Below are 16,308 nucleotides of genomic sequence, written 5' to 3'. Positions count from 1 at the left end.
TTGGTTTCCCTTTACCTTAAAATCTGTACCTTTATTTTCCTGTTTTGGTAGTAAGAAAATGTTGAGAATTTTTTTATTGATTTATTGGTTTGTTAAAAACTTGAGAGTAGTTAGAACCCTTGACTTTGGGATTCTACTGAGTCTAACAATCCCAAATAACCAATATCATAGTAGAATAGGCTGTGGATGAATTATAGTTTTAAGTTACTGTACCTATACAGTACACTCCCACTTGTTCAGATTCTATTTGGATTTTAACGGTCCAGACTTTGATGCTATGAACACTGAACAGTGACTGGTGCATAAGCTGGTGTGCGGTTCAGTTACGCACTTCACACACAGCGCAATGACAAGAGGCTAATTGAATAATATTGTACATTATCTCTTATATATCTTAAATTATTGTATATATTTTGTAAATGATCTCATTTAGCCGTGGTATATTAATAGTTATTACTGAACCCAACCTGGTACTCCATCAGTCAATATTTGGAGATTGAAGATGAAACACGTCAAAGCTACGGCTATACCGGCTGCTGGTAGGCTTGGAAAATATGATTGACCGAATAATACAATCTCTGAAAGACTCTGATGGATCTCCTACACAAAATGTAAAGAGGACATCAGCGCAGACGTTTGTGTGTTTAGAGTAAGTTCCCATCGGATACCATCCTCGTTTGTTCAACTCCACGACTATTCTGTACACAGTGTTGGCGTACAGGCGAGCAGGCTCATTCAGTTTGACGTCAATCAGCTGTTTGTAGCCGACTCTCTTGTTGAAGAGCGCGCAAGAGATTTGTCGTCCCTTTACATCTTGGAGGAAGACGTTGACACTTTCCGTGTAAGTTGTGCCAGCCGGATGATCTGTTACATCATCTAGTTGAGGTGGGATAGCTGCTTTTTCATCATCTGGCTCCAATCTAAGTTGTGAAGGCACCTGAAAATTATCATTTATGAACTTCCTAAGGTAATAATTTGGCATGACCTGAAATCTTTATCCTGGCACTGTTAGAAGTTAGTTGTGTAACCGCCTCGTGACGTTTTGAAAGTTTGTTGAAAGTTATCTTGCTGTCTACATTGATACACAATATTGTTTTAAATTCATTATAGTGTTGTTCTGAAATGTAGCTATTATATGTAGTTGTTTTGAATAAGTAGTTTTTTTGGCTGGCCACCTTTTGAGGAAAAAAAAATAATAACAATAACACACTCTTTAAATGGGTGAAAAATTAAGATTAATGTAGAGTAATCTCACTTTGAAAATGGGAGGAGTTAATCCACTTCCAGAAACGTTGTGTAGATTTAAACACAAGATGTGTTGGAAAAGTGTAAATAGTTACATACACAAATAGTTTTGGTTTGTTTGTGCAAAAGCAGTAAGTTTTTTTCCAGATTTTCATTAAATTGATGGGGATGTAAACGGTCACAAGTATCTCTCTAACAAAAATGTTAGGTAACAAAATAATTTTCAAATAGAAGAACCGTGGTTTCTACAGTCAAAATAGTTTGTCAAATTTTTGTCTTCGGGAGACAACCAGGATTCCATAAAATAAAAGTTAAATCTAAATTTTTTTAACAGTAAAACTTTATTGTGTTACAGTACACTCTTAATAGTTTAGATAAACTGTATCTGCTAAATAATTCTTTAATCCCCTCTTATATTGTGTTGTACTGTAGGCTACATGGATTATTTTCACCAAGTAATGATAAACAATGATGGTCTTTAGTAGGAGAGAACTAAGATAAATGTATTTCCAGGTACACGCTGAGGATGGGACCACTTGAGTGCTCAAACTATTTGCTTAGTGCTATATATGGATTTCAATAATTAGGTACGGCATATAACTTTCACCATCTTTGAAATATTTCTCAGCCATACAATCATCATAGACTTACCATCTAACCTGGAGGTCTTCATACATAAAATTTATTTTGAAGTTAACTTTGGTTGGGCTTACAAACAACAAGTCGACAAAAAGACAAGGCCGGGGTATGGAACTTTAATTTATATAAATTAACAAGATGGTGCAGTAACTTATTACGAAAAAGATTTAATTATAATTTCTGTACCTACCATAATTCCATGCATGGTTATATCCTTGCTGACAGTGAACGTTACGTAGCTATCCATCTTGCTGTAGTTCTTGATGGGAATTTGCTGCACAATAGTTCTCTCACAACAGAAGATGACGTGTTCCGGTAAAGGCGTCGGTTGTGTGGAGTTAGCTCTGGCGATGGTTGAAACTGAGAATCCGTCGGGCATCGTGACTACGGTGGAGGGTGAAGAGATCTTCATCAGAAGAGCAAAAGCTTCATCTTGCGGAAGCAGTTCTGGGATCACAGGACTTGATGCAAACTCAGCCGGAGAGAGCGTCAGGAACCGGATCTTACTGAGTGCCGGACCCAAAACACTCCGCAGATTTTCTTGTTTTCTTTCCAGTCCTGTTGGATTAAATTAGCTGTGTAGTATGTAAAAGGACAACAATGTTTTCCCTTGCTTTTGGACTGAGGAGACATAGACATAGACATAGACTTTATTTGCACAAAACATTCCATACATGTCTTAACATTTAGAATAGGTGCATTGTCAAAATTAAATCCATACATAAAATATTTAAAATTAAAACTTTTAACTTAAAACTAAACACTTAAAAAAAAAAAATTCTAAATTGTAGTTCTGTAAAAATCTTCAATTAAGTAAAAAGCCTTGTCAATAAGAAAATTATCTATTGTATCTTTAAATTTGGTTTTGCTTAGTGACTTATAGCATGGCGGAAGCACATTGTACAATCTCAGCCCAGCGTACAATGGAGATTTTTCATATAGGGTCAAACGGTGTCTGGGGAGTCTAAATATATTTTCATTTCGGGTTTCATACCTGTGATTAAAATGTATTGTTTCTGGTAGCTCGTTTTTAACTGAATGTATGTAATTTAATAATTCTAGTATATACAACCCCGTTAATGTATGAATTCTTAAATTTTGAAAATGTTTCTTACAAGAACTGCGTGGATGAGAGTTGGTAATAATACGAATAATACGTTTTTGTAACCTGAATAAAGTTTTAATACCAGTAGCTTGACCCCATAAAATTATGCCATATCTTAACACTGACTCCACATAAGCATGATAAACTACTTTAAGTGTCTCAATAGAAACACAGTCCCTTAAATGTATGAATAAAGATGATATCGACCTAATTTTGTTACGTAAATAATTCAAATGTGAATCCCATTTAACTGCGTCATCTACGTAAACCCCTAAGAATTTATGAGCTTCAACTAAATTAAAGGAACAGTTTTCCATATTTTTGTGTCTAGTAGAAAATTTAATAATATTTGTTTTTTCAACATTAAGTTTTAACCCATTTTCTAAAAACCATTGCTCCATGTCCTTAACCACACTTTGCAGAGAAGAAAACATTTCAGTTGTATTATTATTTTTGATCAAAGCAGTAGTGTCATCGGCAAAAAGAATTAGTTCTTTATTAATAGCTTTTGGAAGATCATTAATGTAAATAAGAAAAAAAAGTGGGCCCAATACTGAGCCTTGGGGAACACCTGTGGATATAATTTCCCATGGTGAATAATGTTTGTTGTTATCTTCTAAAATTAAAGTTCTTTGTTTTCTTTCAGAAAGGTAAGATTGTATTAAAGAAAAGCAACTTCCCCCAATCCCATAATCAATAAGTTTTAGTAACAGGAGTGAGTGATCCACACAATCAAAAGCCTTAGACAGGTCACAGAAAACACCTGCTGTGGCCTGAGACCTGTCCAAGGCCTCTGCAATCTCATTAACAAACTGAGTAAGAGCAGAAACTGTGCTTAAGTTTTTTCGGAAACCAAATTGTTTATTGTAAAATAAATTATTACTTTCAAAATAATTAACTAGTCTATAACTTATTACTTTTTCAAATATTTTAGAAAAATTACTTAATACTGATACTGGACGGTAGTTATTAATATCTGATTTTGAACCTTTCTTAAAAACGGGAGAAATTTGGGAGTACTTGAGTTGATCCGGAAAAATACCATTCTTTAAACACTGATTTATAATAAGAGATAAGGGTTCGGAGATAATGTCAGCAGCAGATTTGATCAATTTAATTGGGATTTCGTCCCAGCCTACCGAAATTTTGTTCTTTAGAGAAAGGATAATCTTTTTTATTTCATCTTTATTAGTGGGGCTAAGATTGCACAATGTAACCCCACCATCACTGCAGTATGATTTTACAGACGAATGAACACCATTGACAGAAGCCTTTTTTACATTCAGATTAATAACTGTATTACAGAAAAAACTGTTAAAAAGCTTAGCTACATCATCAGGATTATCAACAGTGGTTTGGTTTGTATCATCTTTTAAAATAATTTTGTATCTTTGAGTACGGTTTAAACCCAGTCCATTGTTAACAATTTGCCAAGCTGCCTTAGACTTGTTTTCAGATTTTCTAATTAGGTTATTATTTGAGAGAATTTTTGAGTTTTTTACAACTTTATTAAATACTAGCTGTTGTACCCGTGCTTTGCAACGGGGAGAGGACACAAAATAGAAACATTTTAATCTTTATCTCTTGCATACAATAGTTACACATCCGCCAACGCTTTTAGAAACAAAATTCTACTTTTATGGCCTTAATAGAAACGTTTTAGTTATGACCTTTAAATCTGGTAAGTAGTGGATACCACCATTTTGATTTTGATTAATTTTAAATCTTGTGTAGGCTGATATGAGAAAAACTGACCAAATCTTCGAGTAAAACCTTGACATACATGATTTACCAGATTTACCTTCATCTCCCTTAATTACACATGTTTTAATTTATTATTGACATTTTCAATTTCAATTTTGAAGTTGCAAAAATACTAATTATTAAATTTAAATATCTTTATATTAAACTCTTCTTTATATTAAATCACAAATCCTTTCATCTTCAGTTTTTCACTCACAATAAATCAATAGCAAAACTAAGTCAGCTGTTATAAACTTTAGAAATATTGCTGTGCCTTACCAATACATACAGTCTTTTGAAATATTAAAGAAACTATCTATAGGTACTTAAAAATTTCAAACAAATAATGTAGCATTAATACAGCAGACAAAACTAATATGATTATCAAGGACTAAAAAATGTAATAGCAAATACAGTATATGTTTCATTGCATCTCTGATTCTACTAAACAAAAATATCAACAAACAACTTAATATACAAACCAGTTCTTTTAATCAGTTCCATCATCCATTGATTTTACATTTTCACACTTACCATTAAGAAAACATAGTAACAGATATTTCATTGATTTTAGAAACAAAAGAACACTGTGTACTGCTTAGTTTTATGATATTTTCCTTGGTTTAATTTAATCAGTGGTGTGGCAAAACACAAATAATAAATGTATCAAATAAAGTAAATGTGAACTGAAAGCTTTGTTAGGATAAAATAAGAGTATTTTGTATTACAATTTGATAATTAAATATAGTTACACATATATAACAGATTTTAGAAAACAAAAATCAACGACAATTTAGTTATTGATGATATTCTTTAGTTTAATTTAAAACACAATAACTTAATTTACCTAAATAAATATACATATAAAAAACAATGTGATGTGAAAGCTATGTTAAGTTAATTTAACACATGTGAAGCAGTTAGAATTTATTTAAAGTAGCCTCCAAATGCATACAAAACATCTATACATTGTAATTTTCATACTGTTTCCATGAAAACATATCAATAACATTATTTTCACTTAAGATTATTAACTTAAGACGCTTTAAAAAATCCAAAAACGGTTATAAAATCTTTTTTTTTCTATAATCATTGTCATAGTTTTAGAATAAATAATCCATGATAAAAGGTTAGATTAAAATAAACCTACCTCATATTTATGGAAAATATTATATTTAATTTCTTTGTATCAGCTGTCTGAAATTGTGAAATATGCAGTTTAGCAGTTCTTCTTGTTTATATGTCAAAGTAAATGTAAACAAACATTGTTAGTGTTCTCATTACAGCCATGGAGACCAATCAATATTTACTTTTAAAATGTTCATCTCAGAACTTTTAAAGCCAAAGGGGCAAAGCCTACGGTCAGTATCGAAATGTGAATAGTCCTATAATGGTCCTTGGTATAGTAGCTATATTTTTGTAAAATTTAAGCCCAGTTGGTTCAGTAGTTTTTGCACCTATTAGTAATACACATACAGACACCATTAGATTTTTATATAATAGTATAGAAGTATAGATATAGATTTTTTTGTATTGCTTTACATAGGATAAAAACTCTTGGTTTCTACTAAACTTGGCTTCCAAGTGCAATTCTCGTTTCCTCTTACTGGAAATTCTTATACCTTGGGTCACCCAATTCAGAGTAGATTTATTAGTTTTAGCATTCTTTTTTAGTGATTTAACAGGAAATATATGATTGAAAGATAATAAAAAATTTCTCAAAAAACTATTGTAATTTTCATTGGGGTTTAAGGGGTTAAATACAAAATTATTATTAGTGCTCTGTAGATATTTGCAAAATTCATCTGTATTTCTATCAGAGATGATTCTTTTCTTAAAAGAACTAGAAGTATTCTTGATGATTTTACACTTGGCTAGCTTAGGAAGGTTTATAAATATAGCATTGTGATCAGAAAGACCTAACTCAGTGTTTAACCTGTAATGGCAACTAAACGTTTTGGGTGTGATAAAATTATCCAAACAAGTAAATGAAGTATTTGTTATTCTAGTTGGCTCCTCAAATTGAAAACAAAAACCATTACATTCGACAATTTCTTTAAATCTACTTGTGAATGTGTCATTCGTTAAAATGTCTATGTTAAAATCTCCAGTTACAAAAACAGTATTTTTTTTTTATTTTTTCTGTATTATCAAAATTATTTAAAGAGTGAGATCAATTATTTAAAGAGTGGTATTGGCTAAATAATTTGACTGAAATGTCAAAGTAGCAAACTGTTAACTGTGGTTTTACAAGATTTAGTTAAAATTTTGAATGTAGCCTATTACGGTGCATAGCTATCTGAATTGTTTTCTCAGTACTCTAGTTAGACTTTGTAGTACTAATTGTCAGTTCAGGAAAAAACTAACAAAACATATGAAAAATGAACTGGGTTATGAAGTACTGACTTTTGTTTAGAGGATTTTTAATACTGATGTACTTGGAAAATATTGGAACAATCGTTAGATAGATATGTTGAATGATCTAACCATCAATGACCAACTATATTAGCTAAGAAGTCCGTGTCTAATAGCACAGACTATAGGAATTTATTCTCTTGTCTTTTTTAAATGGATCATTTATATAACAAATGCTTCTTTCGAAACACCTGAATTGACAATCAGAGAAACAGGAAAAAATCTAATCATTTTGAAGACCCACTCAAGACTAACAAATTATACAAGACTTGTCACAAAATTTGATCCTAAAGTCTATGTTTAAATAATTGTATAATACCTTGACGTTTGCATTCTTGGACAGCCCATTTGTAAACAGCCAACAACAGTTCCAGCTCAGAGCTTATGTTTAGCTTATCACAGTCCAATATTGCCAGGAGCGTTCCTAGTTCTACCTCTTCAAAATTTCTATCGCTCAAAACCAGGGTTGTATTAAGAGATATAATCTGAAATATCCAAATTGTTAAACAGCAATTTATGCAATTATTCAATTAATAGACTTGCTGAATCAATCCTTATAGAAAAGGCTGTAGCTTTGTGATTGTTTGAAACTGGACCCATGCAGGTGTCCTTGATCATTGGGCTTGAAAAAAAAAACAGCTGCTGGTCTTTGGGAGACAAAGTTACATACATTTCACTCCATTCTACCATTGACGTATTAATAGTCAAAGATTCTACACTCATGCTTCATTCATATTTGGATAAAAATATACCCAGTTGCATTTTAATGTAACCTCTTCCCGGGCCACTTCCATCTGGTCTTTTTCAAGAACAGAATATATTTTCTTGAACTAACCCTAATGGAGATAGGAGCTTAGATTTCTAAAGCCCGCCACACACTACCAGACCAGACCGTTTGGTCTGGCGTCTGGCACTTGTCTTATTGTGTGTGGGGCTGTCTGCAGACCGATTTTCTGTACCAGACTGCATGTCTGATGGTTGAACCCCCAGACCAGAGACGGTCTGAGGTCCCCCCACCACTATTTTTGTCTGGTCTGTGAGTGTGTAGGGCTGTCTGTCAGACGGCAGACCGTCGCGACAGTCTTTATCCATTTGTTGGAGTTCTAACCACGGCGTCTCAATTTCCAATGTTGGAATGTCTGGTCTGGGAGTGCGTAGAGCCGCTTAAGACGGCCTGGTTGCAGCCAGACGGTCTGGTCTGGTAGTGTGTGGGGGGCTTAAGGATGCTGACTTCTTGTGGATACAATATAACGACTGAGATTACACTTATTACTTATTATAACTTGATTACTTATAAAGTCATATACAGTATACGTATACCTACCTCCAAACAACGTTGCATCAAGTCTGGTTCGTCAAACAGTTTAGCAAACTCGTAAGCTCGAAAAGCCATAGGGTAGTTAACGTCTTTCCAGATAAAGCTCATACACTGGTTGACAAGGAATGGCAACATGTACTTTTTGGCAGCATAACAAATTTCACAAGCCTGCTCAATTGTTGTGAGATTGATTTCATCAGCGTAGATATACCTGGAATGAAACAAATGTAATAGATGTACAGGGCTATTAAAAAATATGGACCGATCTTCATGACTTTGTATCTCAAAAAGTATAAATAGGGCATACATAAACTTTACACCATTAAAGAGAGGAAATTTCAAAATTTTGTTGACCATAGTTCCGTAAACAGACAAAATGGTTATCGCAACAATGGGCACCCAATATGTTTTACCATCAGTTGTTAGTAAGATGGCTACCAAACATAAGACTCTCTGCGTGACAGAGTTTGTAGTTACTGTATTAAGATAATACAGAAATTGGAAGTGTGAGTAAAACAAAACAAACAGATTGTCCATGTGTGTGAGAATTTGGCTATCACTTGGAAGTTTGCCATGCAGCACAGGGGGACACATTGAGCCTTTGTAATCAGTGTAAATAAAACTTTCAAAAATTTTCTCTTTCTAACAGCGTAAAGCAGGGTGTAAGTATTTTTATAATTATTTTAGGTTTTTTTAACTTCATGGAAAGGCTTATTGGTTTTATGAAATGATTTTTCACCACAAGATATTAAAACTACAAAATAAATCAATCAGAATAATGCTAAATATGGAACAAACTGACCATGTTAAAGAAAATTTTAAAGAATTAAGAATTACGACGGTATTTAGTCTTTGTGTATATGAAACTTTTGTTTACTCTAAACAAAATCAAGAGCAATTTGAGACTGGTCAGTTGATCCACCATTATAATACAAGGAAAAAAATAAGGTTGCAAAGTCACCGATTAAAAATGTTTGAGAAAAAGCCAAATTATATAGGATCTAAATTTTTAAACAACATTTCTCCCATAATAGAATCAAATCAAGAGTTTTCCAAATTTAAGAGAAAATTTAAAGAACGCCTAGTTGAGAGAGCATTATACTCACTAGATTAGTTTTAATATAAAATATACTTAAGTAGTATACTTAAGCATTACTGCAATGAACTAGCACTACCCTTGGCTGATTTGATAAATAAGTCCCTAAAACAAGGTATCTTTCCTTCACTACTTAAAATAACCAAAGTATATCAAAAATTCAAAAAAGGTAGCACATTAGAAGCAAGCAACTACAGACCAATTTCCCTCGTTTCCACCTTCTCCAAAATATACGGAAAAGTTGTTTTAAAAATACTTTTAGACCACTGCACAAATCACAACCTGTTGAACAACCTGCAACATGGATTTACAAAAGGGAAATCCACAACAACAGCAATAATTCAGATGGTCGAGTCCCTGATTGACAGCCTAGATGAAGGAAATCTAACAACAGGAATCTTTCTTGATTTCAGTAAGGCATTTGACTGCCTTGACCACCAGCTAATCATTAAAAAGCTGAATTTCCTTGGGGTATCAGCGATAGTAAGAGAATAGTTTCAAAGCTACCTCACAGGCAGGAGTCAGTTTGTAGAACTAAGGCACAGAGATATAACAGCCAAATAAGAAAAGCCAGATCAAGTTTTCAACCAATAAATCGAGGAGTTCCCCAAGGGTCTGTTATGGGTCCGGTACTATTTATTCTTTTTACCAACGATTTGCCGCAACAAATAGGAGACGCCTGCCTTACTCTTATGTATGCTGATGACACAACCTTAGTGTTTAATGAACCACTAACTGAAAATCTTGAAGTAAAATCCTATGTGTCACTCAGTATGGCCTACCAATACTGCTACAACAATGATCTCGTTCATGGGTACTTTGGGCTTTATATATAGATATCAAAAAATGGAGTTTACAATTACAGTATTGTATTGGTGGAACGAAACTATCTATAGAATAAAGTGTGAAATTTGTCACCCATCATTATTTGTAAAACCTCTTGCGCCCCTATGTAAAGGGCCCATTCGTAAAAGCGGCCATGCAACTGCAACACAAAAACCGTCACTTACTCCAACATTGCGTGGAAGGCCTCAGGTTGAACATCAGGTATTTCTATGGGACAATTTCCCTCAGCTAATCCTCCGTAGAACATCGCTTCAAAAACTGGACTTGACATCGACAGAATCATTTTATGCGTTGAAAATTTCTGGAAATTAACAATTTCTTGCTATATATAAACCACAACCTTCTAGTAATCTAAGGTATAATCATAGACTGACCAATTACAAGTAGACTTCTCATCCCATTGTAAATCGTTTTTCATGGCTAGTTCATGTCCGATGACACTGAGCGTTAGTGTCGAGTGTCGACAAAATTTTGTTTCTATTATTTTAGGATTAATTTCATGTTATGTGCATTACTGTTATGTGTAAGCTGTGGTTACTGTGGTTATATAGCTTGGGTATGAGTTATTGGTTATGATTATATAGTTTTATTTGGTTAAACGAGGTTTTAAAAGGCTGAAATAACAAGAAACAAATTGTAAACAAAACACAACCTCTATAGTGCACCGGACAGAACTAACAATAAAATTAGCTTCATCTGCTCCATAAGGATGAGAAATCTACTAAGGGTACATGTTTGATCTATGGTATAATATAGGTAAGCAGAAACATTATAGTATAAGCTAAGTAAGTTGTCCGAAGGTTCAAATGTGAAGATGATACAACTTATATTTTTTTGTTTTGTTTAGGTATTTAATTTATCGTAATAGATTATGTGTTAAGAATATTCTGTGTATTTAAAAATCTTCGGTGCTGAATACTCTCCAACGCCAGCAAACTAGGCAAGTTTTTGAATCTCTTCTTAAAGTGTTTTCAATTGAAAGAAATCATAAGACAAATTCCATTTCTGCATGCAATCATGAATAAAAATAGGCATAGTCCTAGCTAAACCAATGCATAATCTCTGGGGCTTCTACAATCGAAGGGTTAATAGGAGAAGAATAAAGGTGTTCACAATAAAAAAAGGTAGTAATTTATTGTTTCTTGAGATTTTAGCAGCATGATGAGATGAAGTTCTTTTGTTTGGTGGTATACAGGGTTAGGCAAAAGTCTGGAACTCCCCAGTTAACTTTTTAACGCGTTGAAGACCAAACTCGGCACATATATACAACATAAGAAATTGCACCTTTTCGCTTAAGTTACAACTTTGCCCCAGCCCCCAAAATACCTCATTTTACCCCAAAATGAGGTATTTTGGGGGCAGCCCCAAATTTTCAAATGTAAACACCTATCATGTGACCCCTCATTTTAAAGGGGTTATAAAGGGAAATTGAATGGCGCAAACCAGAGGTCAATATTGCACCTCTAATCAAAATGGCAGCCATTTTAATTTAAGATGAGCAAGCAAGACAAAGTCTGGACACCCTCAGTTAACTTTATAATGTGTAGCAGTGGGAAAACCAAACTCAGCACATGTTTACAACATAAAAAATGCACTTTTTCATTAAAGTTAGAACTTGTACTCGGCCCCAAAAATGGGGTATTTTGGGGGCAGCTCCAAATTTTCAAATGTAAACACCTATCATGTGATTTTAAAGAGTTTCTCAAGAAAAATTAAATGGCACAAACTAGAGGTCAATATCGCGCCCCTAATCAAAATGGTAGTCATATTTTGAAATATCCCCTATTAACTTTTTAACAGGTTATAGCAGGAAAACTAAACTCAGCATACCTTTATAAAAAAAAAGAGTTTACCTTTTTGTCAGTATTAAATATTAAATTTTTAAAGCTAACTAGAGCTGCCCCCAAAATACCCCATTTTGGTTGCTGGGGCAAAGTTGTAACTTTGATGAAAAATTGCAATTTCTTATGTTGTAAATATGTGCCAAGTTTGGTTTTCCTATTGCAACGTGTTAAATATTATTTTGGGGATTAAGGGATTAAGGATTAACTGGGGGGTTCCAGACTTTTGCCTAACCCTGTATGATAGCTATTATAGCATTATTATTATTACCATTTAAGATGGGGACGCCTCCTAAGTGTGTATTTTTTTATCTTATCTTATCCAAGCCTGTCCAAGAATTAGAAGTATTTAAGTTAATCCTACATGAGTAACTCAGATCAGAATAGTTAAACTTATTCTTACCTTTTTCTGTTGCCCATCACCCACTAGAAACTGACAGTCACTCCAAAGCCCAGTTTCCAATAAATGTTTTCCTCTTTCGTTTATCCTGTCAAACTTCAACTGCCAGTCATCCATAGCTGTTACCAAGTAAACTATGTCTACAAATGAGTAATTTTTCAAATTGAGAATGATCGATAAACAAAAATTACAACATCCAAAGATATTATATTTTAAATCAAACTTATGACCACATTTCTTTCTTTGACAGTTTTAAGCAATTGGAGAATATTTTCTAATTGTTAGTTCTGTAGATAAAATACATACTTTATCCTGCTTGACATGAAGGATTATTGTCTGTTCAAATAAAGCACTGTCATTTCAATCAACAGACTAAATAACGAGAATTTTTGTTCTTCATACAAAAACAAACACTTTCAAACAAACCATCCTAAATAGTTTAACTAGGCCTATTATAAGGTGAAAATGTGAACATACACACTGAGTGTTATAAGGACACATACATAACTGACCAAAATAGCTTTTAAGGGAGGGGAGTTTGAGTACTGAAAATAGACTGATTTCATCCATCGTCAGATATGCGTAGGAGTTTTTTCTCACCAATCAACATTTTAATGTTCATTTAAATTTGTATCGTTAAAAATGCTTAAGTAAAACTTCATCCAGGTTGAGGACTTTTGTAATTTTGAAGGTTTATTTTTAATTTTTAATATATAAATATTATTACTGTATAAGTAGAAAATGAGTTTTGTAAAATTTTTTGTTGTTGTCATTTATTTATCTATCTATAATCATTTTAAAATTATTTGGATATATCATTTTTATACAAAACTAGCCGGTGTACCGTGCTTCGCAACGGAAAGAAAATTCAATTTTGAAGAACAGGTGTACCCTTTATTCATAACACATCTTGATAGCTTAGTTAATACTATCTCTGCGTTGATACAGCAAGGGTTAAAGAACCTTTTTTATTTCCATAATCAAAAGTAAAAAACTGATATACTGTATGTTAAGTTCTTGCAAAAAAAAATCCAAATTTGAAAGAGAAAGTATAACATATATTATCTGTTGATTAGTTGCTGTGTCATATTTATTACTGCATTTCATTCTGTTATAAATTTTAATATGTTGACAAGTAGGAACTCTGTAATTTTTGCCAGTAGCAAATTTAGTGTTGACAAATTACAAAATAAAATTTTTAAATTCTGATCAAATCAAATTAGTTAACATAATTAATAGGTCACATTTTTTCTGCATAATTGTGTAAGCTCATCAAGGATATAGAAATGGCATAATCGTTTGATATGAACATAATTACTTAAAGATAATTTTAGGAATTTTAGCAGTCAACCAAATATTTATAAATGAGCAAAGCAATTTGATAACGTTATCATCATCAGTATTATACACTTTGTAAGGTAGTTGGTTGTATGCAAGATCAGACTGCTATTATATGATTGATTTAAATTATTAATTTTCTTTTAACCAAACAAATAATGGGAAACTCTTTTGGTCCAGGTAAAGTATACTTTTATTGGCATACAGTGTACTCTTACTAAATTAATGTAATAAGTATGTTTTAAAAAATACATTTTTATCTGTGTTTAAATGCATGTAATCAGGACTACTTTATTACGTGAATTTTGCATGGATAACGAGAATGAATACATTAAGGGTAACATAGATTTATAAAATACAATGATTTAATAATTATTAAAGCATTCATTTTGATACTAAATTTCAATCATCTATATCCATTTCATTTAGTTAAAAATAATAAAAGTGTATTTATTTATTATTTATGTATGAGAATATTTTTTTTTATAAAAATAAAAGATAAACTATCTATGCACATGGTGGAAGGAAAAAACATAGGTGTGCTATTCCCGTCATATTCTGACGTCACTCGGATTGAAAACAAAAGATCACCTGATTGTAACTGTCAAATTAGTATATGTATTTGTTTTGACAGTTACAATCAGGTGATCTTTTGTTTTCAATCCGAGTGACGTCAGAATATGATGGGAATAGCACACCTATGTTTTTTTCTTCCACCATGATCTATGCATGTATATAATTGGTTTGAATGCAAATATTAGGACACTATATTGTATGTCAAGCGTTTAAATAGTTTCATGCTCATGAATTTTCAAGGGGTTTTTTTGGGGGAGGGATATAAAGTTACAACAACCATCTTATTTTTATACGCCGACTTAAATTGCACACTATTATTTGAGGCATTTGAATACCTACCTGAGATAAACTCACTCTGTGGAAAAATTGTGGCACTATTTCAAATTATAACTAATACAGCATGTTGTGACTCTATTCAACCTAAAAAACAGTTGCCAGGTAACAGCTAGCTAGTCATATTTATTTGTAAACATTGTAGTTCAAAAAGTCTGACATTTGGTCCACTTAAAACCCTCTGGGGCGGAGCCCTTTTGACGGAACTGCACCAAACTTTTCACACAAACCATCCTTGAAAGATGCTCAATAATTCCTGAAAGTTTCATTACAATCTGTCTAGCGGTTTCGGAGTCCATAACGTATATATACATACATAGTTCCTTTTTTATAGATATTTATAGGAATCAGTAAAAGTAACAATGGTTGCTAAGCTGCGCTGACAACAAAACATGTCTATTGCAATGCACATGGATACAGCTTATGTATTAAAAATATACATCAATGTTTTAGTAAATAAGCAAACAGCTGATTTTCGGTCCTTGGCTCGCAAAAAACTACTCAGGCTCGGTCCCCAAATTACGATGACAGCTGGAATGGACAGCAATACGTAGCTTTCAGCCTCCAATTAGACTAACGTTTGTAAAACTATTAAAAACATCGTAGTGTGGTGAAAAACAGTATACTACCATATCTTATAAAATTATATATCTATATTTTGAATATGTCAGGATTTTAGACCCCTATAAATGAGGATATAAGATAGATAATTCAAGTTTGGTGAACGTCTTTTGATGATGGGAAGGTAGAACTTTAGGACCAGTGTTTTTTTACTAAATAAAACATGATATTTCAGGCCATGCGTCAATGTGCGTACATCCAGGACAAAGTTCAGGGCTCATCTCTTACATCGATCCAGAGAGACCTCGCTCACTCTTCTCTCCTTCCAGGATAGTTGAGGATCCGGATGTTGGAGGTCAGTTAATTAAGTTAAAGAGCTTTTATTGTAAGCTTTTGATTTTAAAACTACCCCCGCCACAGCAAACCTGCCAACTAAGCGAATTTCCATTTTTTCTGAATATATTTTTAATTAAATTTATTTAAAAAACATTACCGGTACTTTTAATGAGTAGGTACCTAGGTTTGCTGCTACAAGGAAACTAATAAAGAGTTTTTTTTTAGTAAAATATCAATAGCTTAGTATAAAATAAATAAATTTGCCAAGTTTGATCAAAATATATCCATAAATAACAAGCAAGCTACAACCTTCGACAATATTCTCCATAAGATTAACATGGGAATTTTAAATTTACAATTATTTTAACCTAACTTCTGTTTTTTTTTAAATAGTTGTTTCAGTTCAGTTCTTAGAATTGAAAAGTTTCTCATAACAGCATTGTTTACTGTCATAACAGCATAGTTTTACTCATAACAACACGGGTAACAGGCCAATGAGGTTCAAGGATTGAGAGA

General features: G+C 32.8%; 2 protein-coding genes across 2 annotated transcripts in view; one reads left to right on the top strand and one right to left on the bottom strand.

Annotated features, from left to right (window-relative positions):
- Window positions 1–114: 114 nt before the first annotated feature.
- The window catches only part of LOC128999604 (BTB/POZ domain-containing protein 2-like), a 24,008-nt gene continuing 7,814 nt past the window's right edge, over window positions 115–16,308 (bottom strand). The window contains exons 2-7 of the mRNA XM_054426187.1: window positions 12,652–12,788; window positions 10,572–10,708; window positions 8,472–8,676; window positions 7,467–7,632; window positions 2,075–2,442; window positions 115–937 (exon numbers count right to left, since the gene is read on the bottom strand). Of these exons, the coding sequence (XP_054282162.1) occupies window positions 479–937; window positions 2,075–2,442; window positions 7,467–7,632; window positions 8,472–8,676; window positions 10,572–10,708; window positions 12,652–12,765 (1,449 nt within the window). The 5' untranslated portion in view covers window positions 12,766–12,788 and the 3' untranslated portion in view covers window positions 115–478. The remainder of the gene's footprint in view (window positions 938–2,074; window positions 2,443–7,466; window positions 7,633–8,471; window positions 8,677–10,571; window positions 10,709–12,651; window positions 12,789–16,308) is intronic.
- The window catches only part of LOC128999605 (elongation factor Ts, mitochondrial-like), a 17,619-nt gene continuing 15,316 nt past the window's right edge, over window positions 14,006–16,308 (top strand). Inside the window, exons 1-2 of the mRNA XM_054426188.1 lie at window positions 14,006–14,166; window positions 15,692–15,811. Coding sequence (XP_054282163.1) covers window positions 14,145–14,166; window positions 15,692–15,811 — 142 coding nt within the window. The 5' untranslated portion in view covers window positions 14,006–14,144. The remainder of the gene's footprint in view (window positions 14,167–15,691; window positions 15,812–16,308) is intronic.

This window comes from Macrosteles quadrilineatus, unplaced genomic scaffold (assembly GCF_028750875.1).
Source record: "Macrosteles quadrilineatus isolate MER2022 unplaced genomic scaffold, UCM_ALF_1.0 Scaffold_8__2_contigs__length_117827958, whole genome shotgun sequence".
NCBI classification, from domain to species: Eukaryota; Metazoa; Arthropoda; class Insecta; order Hemiptera; family Cicadellidae; genus Macrosteles; species Macrosteles quadrilineatus.
This window is presented reverse-complemented; position numbering and strand designations above follow the sequence as displayed.